Source organism: Tigriopus californicus, chromosome 12 (assembly GCF_007210705.1).
Source record: "Tigriopus californicus strain San Diego chromosome 12, Tcal_SD_v2.1, whole genome shotgun sequence".
NCBI classification, from domain to species: domain Eukaryota; kingdom Metazoa; phylum Arthropoda; class Copepoda; order Harpacticoida; family Harpacticidae; genus Tigriopus; species Tigriopus californicus.
The window spans coordinates 10,852,327-10,860,577 of NC_081451.1; the positions used below are offsets into that span (position 1 = coordinate 10,852,327).

The window sequence follows — 8,251 nt, forward strand, 5'->3', positions numbered from 1 at the left end:
TCTGTAAGGAGGCAGACTCCGTCATGGACAGGCTCGGCATCAGAACGACCATCAACGCCGTCAGCCCCATTGCCACAACTGACAGGGTCATCTCCAATGAAGAAGAGAATCTCAAGGAGTTTATACTTGAGAAGCACCGGATGTCTGTCAGTGCTGTGGTGAAGAAGGAGTGGAACATGGGTGCTGAGCCGTGCAAATGGTACAAGTCTTTCAAGCCTGGCAACAATGGCAACAGCAAGGGAAACGCCCACGGCGGATCCGCAAAGGGGCGCGGATCCAGCCGCAATTAAACGTAACACCTCGGTCCCCTCCCTCCACCTCTCATCCTTCTACTTTGATCCTGCCTACCTCTGAGGTCGTCCTCCAGCCCCCGGCATCACCCAAACACTCATGTGGGCCCAAAGTGTCCCGGTACCAGGTATTGAGCCGTCAAAACGTGATCAACGCCTACTACGCCGCTGCCGCGGCTGCGGGCGGGCGCAAGACCATGACGGTAACTTGTCGTCAGAGTGGCATGACCTTTTTGGTGGACTCCGGCGCCGACGTGTCCGTTATCCCCGCCAGCCGCCAGGATAAGACGGGGGGAAGAAGTCTGAGCCGATGTTGGCTGCTAATGGGTCCACCATCGCCACCTACAGCCGCCGCAACATTCCACTTCACATCGCCAACCGGCTGTACACCCAGGAATTCTGGATTGCCGATGTTGCTGGACCCATACTAGGTGCGGATTTTTTCGTACAACATGACCTCTCCATCGACCTGGGTCGCCAAGTGCTCATGGAAAATGACACCTATGCGGCCATGAAGTGCGACCCTGAGGATCTCAACTTCGTTGCCCACATACATCCGGAGATCTCCGGCCTGAAGGGCCCTTCTGAGGATGACCCCCGTTTCCTCTGCATCCTGGACGAGTTCCTGACCTTCTTTACCAAAGTTCAACACCCCAACACTCAAACACGGAGTGGAACACTTCATTCCGACTGAAGGACCGCCAGTGTTTGCCCGTGCACGGCGGCTTCATGGCGACAGGTACATTGTGGCCAAGGAGGCCTTTGAGGACATGGAGGCCAACGGAATAGTTCGAAAATCAAACTCGCCGTGGGCTAGCCCGCTACATGTAGTCAAGAAGGCTGACGGAGGTTGGAGGCCCTGCGGCGACTACCATGCCCTGAACCTTGCTACTCGTGATGACCGATACCCTTCCCCCACATTGCTGACCTAGCTAGTTGTCTTAAAGGCACAAGGGTTGTTCTCCGTTGTTGACATGGTAAAGGGTTTTCACCAGATTCAATGGCGGCCTTCGATGTCCCCAAGACCGCTATCATCACCTCGTTCGGACTCTATGAGTTTCTTTGCATGCCATTTGGCCTGAAAAATGCTGCGGCAGGCCTTTCAACGGTTGATGGACCAGGTGCTGGGCGACTTGTCTTGCGTTTTCATCTACCTGGACGACGTGTTTTATTGCCTCTGGCTCTTTGCGGAGCATGAGACCGACCTGCGTAAGGTGCTTGCTCATCTGCCTGCAGCAGGGATTGCCATCAACCGTAAAAAATGTCGGTTTGGCCGTTCAAAGGTTGACTATCTTGGCTTTCACATCTCTGAAGCCGGGGTAGCACCCAAGGAAGAACAAGTTGAAGTTATTTGCAAGATGGCAGCACCCACAACAAAGAAAGAGGTTCAGCGATTCCTTGGGATGATCAATTTCTACCGGCGTTTCCTCCCAGGCTTGCCCATCACCTCGGCCCCTTCACGCTGCTACTACCGGCTCAAGAAGGACTATCCTGTTGAGCATGCCATTGAGTTCTTGGCAGCCTTTGAGTCCGTCAGGGAGGCTTTAGCAAAGACCGTGCTGCTTCACTTCCCCAACCCTGAGGCCGAGTCGGCTCTGTTTGTGGACGCCAGTGACTCTGCGCTTGGTGCTGAGTTTGCCCAGAGGGAAGAGGATGGCCAGTGGTGGCCAATTGCCTCTTTTTTGAAGAGGCTCTCTTCTGCTGAACAGAAGTACTCCACGTTTGACAGAGAGCTTCTCGCAATTTACAAGGCCATTTACGCATTCAGGCACTTGTTGAGGGGCGCAGCTTCACTTTCTATACAGACCACAAGCCCTCACGTTTGCGCTCACCAGTTGTGCTGACAGGTCCCCGCACCAAACCTGCCACCTGGCCCTACATTGCGGAGTTTTACCACTAACCATCAGGCATATCAAAGGTGTGGAAAATATAGTAGCCGACACCCTCTCCCGTCCCACCAACTCCTCAGCCATGCTCAACGCCATCCTAACTCCCACGGTCGACTAACCGCCATGGCTGCCGCCCAGGTCCCGCTCCAGGTCGCCAGTGAACAATTCCCTGCACTCAAGCTCAAGGCCCTTGAAATTGTGTGTGTTGGGGTCATCTGCGACCTCTCCCAACCTCGCCCCCGTCCACTAGTCCCGTTGACGTTCAGAAAGGTTGTGTTTGACTCTGTCCATAGCCTCAGCCATGCTGGGCCTGCCCTACGGCTGTTGAGGTCGCGCGCCGTTTTGTATGGCCTGGAGTCCGTCGAGATGCTAAGGCATGGGTCCGTCTCTGTCTTCCCTGTCAGCGAGCAAAGATTTCCCGCCACATAAAGGCTCCTTTGGCCCATCAACCTCCGCCGGATCGCCGGTTTGAAAGCCTCCATGTTGACCTAGTTGGTCCTCTTCTCCTTCCGAGGGCCGAATCTACTTGTTCATCATTATTGACAGTGCAACCCTTGGGTTGAAGCCATCCCCCTGAGACTGCCACAGCTGTTAAGTGTGCCCGTGCACTGATCCGTGGATGGATCTCCCGCTACGGGGTGCCCAATGACTTCACCAGTGATAGAGGCGCTCAGTTTCACTGGGCAGATCTGGGCCCTCTTGCCTCCTTGTTGCATCAGAGCGTATAATACCACGGCCTACCACCCACAGGCCAATGGAATGGTTAAACCCCTTCACCGAACCCTCAAAGAGTGCCTAAAGGCCAAACTCGTTGACGGCCGTTGATGGACGAATTGCCGTTGGTTCTTCTTGGTTTGCGGTCCGCTTGGCAAGAGGAGAGCGGATTCTTAGCGGCGAAGCTTGTTTTTGGCGCCCCTTGCATCTCCCGGGGGAGTGCCTGGAACCCACTCCCCGTGACCTCACTGCAAGCCACCTTCTCCTTCGTCACTTGCGGGACAGCCTTCGTGGAGTGGTGCCTCCTCCAGCTGATTTCCACGGTGACCCGCCGTCCATGTCCCGCAGAATTTGGCTACGGCTAAGTATGTTTATGTCAGACATGGCGGCCACACGGGCCCTCTCCAACCTCCATATGATGGGCCTTACGCCCGTGCTTGAGCGCCAGTCAAAGTATTTCATCCTACATCTTGGAGGCCGTACAGACAAAGTTTCCCTGGATCGACTCAAGGTCGCCAGAGGTGTAACCCCAGAGGTCGTTGCCGAACCGCCACGCCGCAGGCGTCCCCAAGTTGTGGTACAGTTTGACCCAAAAAAAAAACTCTGACAGAAGATCATAGGTGCTTGTGGCTCGTGACCTCGATTTCCTGCCCTTGGGCGCTCGGTACCCGAGGGTCACGAGTCGGGGCGTGTCTTGCGCCTTTCTGTGCGCTACTCGCGCCAAATCGCCAGCTACGGCATCATTCGTCACCATAGAGTTTGATGTGTTCCCTCATTGGGGAGTACTGTAGCGGCTACCAATTCCCATAGTTTAAAGGCTGCATTATCTCGGCAAGTTTGATGATCTGTGGTTCGCTATTTTTGAGGTTTTGTTGTGTGGACACAAAGGGGCCGATAATAAACACACAGTTGCATTTGATACTTTGTCTCTGTAATTTAGTGCATTTAGGAAAATCCCCTAAACAATGAATAAGTGTTAAAGTATTTAGCGATTGCAATTTCATTTGGTTTTCATTCGCCCAGAGCTTCAAATCTGTTTGAAAATTCATTTTGGATCTACGTATTGTGAACCTTTTAAACTTACTGTACAAAGCTATTTTTGAATTGCAAATTTTAACAAATGACCTGAATTTGGTGCTTTGAAAAAGGGTTTCCAATTTTAAGAGTCCGTTCAAGTGGGCACCAAAACACCAAAAAATTGCCAAGTTCGGGTTGAACACCTTTGGAAACTTGAAACCAAAGCTATCACAATTCATTATTTCTATTTTACACATCATTCAAATGCGATATATTATTACAACTAAATGTGTTGGCAACAACTTCGATAACAAAAAAACAAATTACCTGAATCTCGCAATTGCATGTATAAAAAGCACTTGAATTCTGATATCTTCCATTAAAAAAAAAATGTCGTCTGGAAAATGTACCATCCGCTCGGAATTAAAACGAAAATAGTCAAAGTGGGAAAACCATTTCCTGGGCATTTTGGCACATTTAACATGGTGTCAACCAATCCAGAGGACACGTCGTCCATTTCTAAATCGGTTGGGTCGACTGAGACTGGAATTGTTTTTTTTTTTTTCAAAACAAAGCAGAATCCAATGTTTATCCAATATCGGTACTTATGAAATAAAATAATCGACAATCAGTGCTCATGATTGAAAAAATAGTGCTGAGGAATTGATCTAAATCGGATTGGCAAGAAAAGGTGGGGAATTTTTTTCCTTTTGCCATTGAAAAGTCGGCGATTTCTCTTTCACGGACGTTTTTTTCTAAATTTTCAGCGCCTTTTGTGGTCACAATATTTGGAGAAATCACCCACTTTATGGCACTCGACAAACATGGTCAAAGTTCGTGTAAGAAGTAATAAAGAGCTGAGATTAACAACGTTGATATTGACTTTTCGACCGACTTTAGCTAAGCTACAAATATGCTACAGAACTTCATGTTGTCCACAACACGTTATACAAGTACATTTTAAAGATGTGACCGGCCTTTCATTGGAATTAGTGGCATGGAACTAGCATATTGGGAAATAAAACCCAGGTCCTGGTGAAAACAAGCATTGGCTGACCCAGAACCTTAGGAATTAAATTGGCAAGAGACAATCGATATATTAAGATTGAAAAAACTAAAGTTAATTGACGATGGTATAATATAGTCATCATTCCTGAAGTCAATCGATCATTAATTCTCCATTGTTCGCATCCATGTGGATGGGAAAGCGAATGGAACCCTTCACAAGTCAGTTTTATTTAAGGCACTTGCTCTTGTCCGATTCCATGGACTTAATTCAAAAGTAACTAAGTTTAAACGACTTCAAAGTCAAAGTTTTTTGGGGAGGGGAACACAGAAAAAAGGAAACAATTACAACAGTCGCAATAAACCTTTAAACCCCAGAATCACATGCAACAATAGTTCTTAATTTTTGCACTTTTATCAATGTCAATCCACTTAAGTAGTTGGGGACCAATCCTTGGGGAGCCAATTATTCCAGGTAAGACGGCAAGGGAATGAACCATTTGTCCATGAATGACAAACATCAAAGAGACCATCAGGCATGTTGTTACTGTGGCGGCTTGTGAGTCAACTCTGACTCCTGCTCGTTGAATGGACAAATCTGATAATGGAAAATGATTGGGGAATAAAGGATATACACCGATGGTGAAAGCATGGCTTTACTCCTTTCATAATGTTGGCTCTGAAATAAAAAAGAATGCGAAATTGAGACGGAACAGATAAAGTGCATGACCAGGAACAATAATTTGGAAGCTAAGTATCCTTAAATCAATGAATCATCCATTGGACTTTGCTGAAATTGAAGCGATCACAAAAACAAGATTCTTCATTCGTGTATTCCCATTGGCCGGTTAATCATTACCTAATATGACACAAGAGCATGGATGAATCATGAGGAGTTAGGATCAGCCTCGCAACCTCCACGTAACATTGAGTTAACTTTGACTCATTTACAATTCATTGTCTTTGAAGGCTAGCCACACAGCTACTTCTTTGTAGTTTGTCAATTCTTTGAGGAAGTTTTTCAAAGCTTTCCTTCTATATGGTCAACCTTGTGGTCTATTGGTATATTTAAAGGGACTAACCCACACATTGTGGGTAAGAGGTTTGTGGCATTTTGAAATGTAATTTTTCCCCTATGATGACAAGAAGAAAAGAAAGGCAAGCACAAAGGGGGACTTTGTTTACAGCATGGGCAAAAAGTGAGTGGAAATACATCTAATAATACCTTGAAAAAATGTAGTTTTCTCGTTCCAATCAATGGCCAATCTTAACGCATTGTTGTTGTCGAGTGTGATATGAGAGAACAGAAAATAATAATGGCTCCTCATACTAGTTTTGCTCATGTTTGGCTTTACTTTATTTCTCATAATCAAGGGTTAGGAGAGAATGACTCCAAGCTCAACAAAGTTTAAGTAGCAATTTTGGGACAAACTAAAAGTAGTTTTTTTTAGCATTTGGAATGGAAGCAACGTAACCAAATTATACTCGTCTACATGTGTTCTCGATTCCACTCAATGAGAACAACAAAAATGAAAAACGGTTGCCAGAGGTGCAGGGTCGAGTTCGGTAAAAGTTGGATTCATAGGAGTCTCTTGATTTTTTGACTTCTTGCCGAACTCGCCGAGTCCGTACTTGAGTCTTTTGTAGAGCCACGTCCAGTAAAAAGACCCGTCTTGCGAAATTTTAAGAAAAATGTCAATTTTTGTTCTTGACTAGTCGGGACTCGAGTCCTGACCTTGCTACTGTAGGGTAGCACTCATCTGACAGTTCGGGGTGTCCAAAAATACGGGATTATGATGCGAAATTGATCGGGGAGACTACAAAAAATATTTGATCATCAAAAATCCTAAATATCTTACAACAACCTAATTAGCTTTTACAGCGACAAATTAGAGACAGGAATTTTGAATAGAGTGGGCGTTTGCGATTTTCACCTAATTTTAAAATGTCCTTTGGATCAGAATACGGGGTGACCAGTGTCAGTGACGCAAGTTTGAAGCTTCAAATACATTTTTGAGAAGTTATATGAGGAAAGGTCAGCTTCGCCAAAACTAGTTTGAAACGACAATTTTGCATCACAGGCATTGGCAGGCACGTTTGTTTGCTAGTACCGGAAGATCTGTACTTTTGTAACTCCGAGGCCGGCCCATCCTTGCTTCCCCAAACTTGCCCATCCGAGATTAGATTCACATCATTAGGAAATAAATGCAAGTGCAACCACCTTAAACGGATTCAATTAAAACTACGAAAAAGGTGAAACAGCATGAAGAAGATGTGATGTTAGTGCCATGTGGTTTTGGACACGGGATTTGTAAGTGAGTGCGTATCTATGAAAAGAATGTCAATCGTTTGATTTCCCTTGAAAATGTCCTTACGTGGATGAGCTCAGGACATGACAAACCAAGTGGATTCACTCTCAGATCACCTACCAAGATAAATCATTTCATTGACTGTTACTCAACAAATTGTGAATAACAATACTGACCCCGGGAGAGAGCAGTAAAGGTTTAAAGATATGATGAAAGAAGCCACCTTTAATTTCATTTCTGTTCACAGTCAGCTAATAACAACCACCTGTGTCTAGCCTGGAGGCTCCTACTTGTGAACCCTAAGACATATTGAACGAGGGAGTTTCTGATTTTCAATTGACTAAAGTGAAGGGTGTGTCGTTGCAATTAGGCGTTGGGACCCCATTCCATATTAAGCCTGGAATGCAAAGTTGTTGGCTTGTGCCCTGGCCTAATTTTTTTCTTCTAATTAATTGGCGGCCACTTTTTGAAAGTGCAAAATGTTTCCAGATTTAGTTTTCAAAATATTCCCATTAATCTTGCTTTTCTTCGGCTCTTGTCCACCAATACATCTGTTGAGTTGACATGGATCAACGAAATATGTGCCAATACAAAACATCAGGAATCTCGTGGTCCTTACCTTTCCGCCATTCGACGACAAAATGGGAACTGGATAATCAACATGTGTAGCTGGAGGCGCCATTTCCTCCCTTTGCGTTCAATCATTTTCGACTACGACACATTTGCGTTCAATATCTTTATCCACAGTGTAACAATTTTACGTCTTTTATGGAAATATACATCAGTTCTAGTTATATGGTGGCAGCGGTGATTCCTCGAGAGAAGAGGTGAGAACCAACGCAAAGGGTGCTCAATTGTGCATTCCAATGCAGAAATCTGCGATGTCTTTTTTTCAAAGGCAAGAAAACTCAGGGACGTCAATCCAATCACGGAACATATCTGCGAAGTGACAACGGAGTGTATCACCGATTGGTCCTTCCTTGGAGGCAACCTGATGGCTGGAATGGCCATTGTTTTGGAAGCTCAA

The 8,251-nt window shown here is 46.0% G+C and overlaps 1 protein-coding gene across 1 annotated transcript in view; it reads left to right on the forward strand.

Annotated features, from left to right (window-relative positions):
* Nucleotides 1-3,275: 3,275 nt before the first annotated feature.
* The window catches only part of LOC131891277 (uncharacterized), a 6,355-nt gene continuing 1,379 nt past the window's right edge, over nt 3,276-8,251 (forward strand). Inside the window, exon 1 of the mRNA XM_059240805.1 lies at nt 3,276-3,470. Coding sequence (XP_059096788.1) covers nt 3,276-3,470 — 195 coding nt within the window. The remainder of the gene's footprint in view (nt 3,471-8,251) is intronic.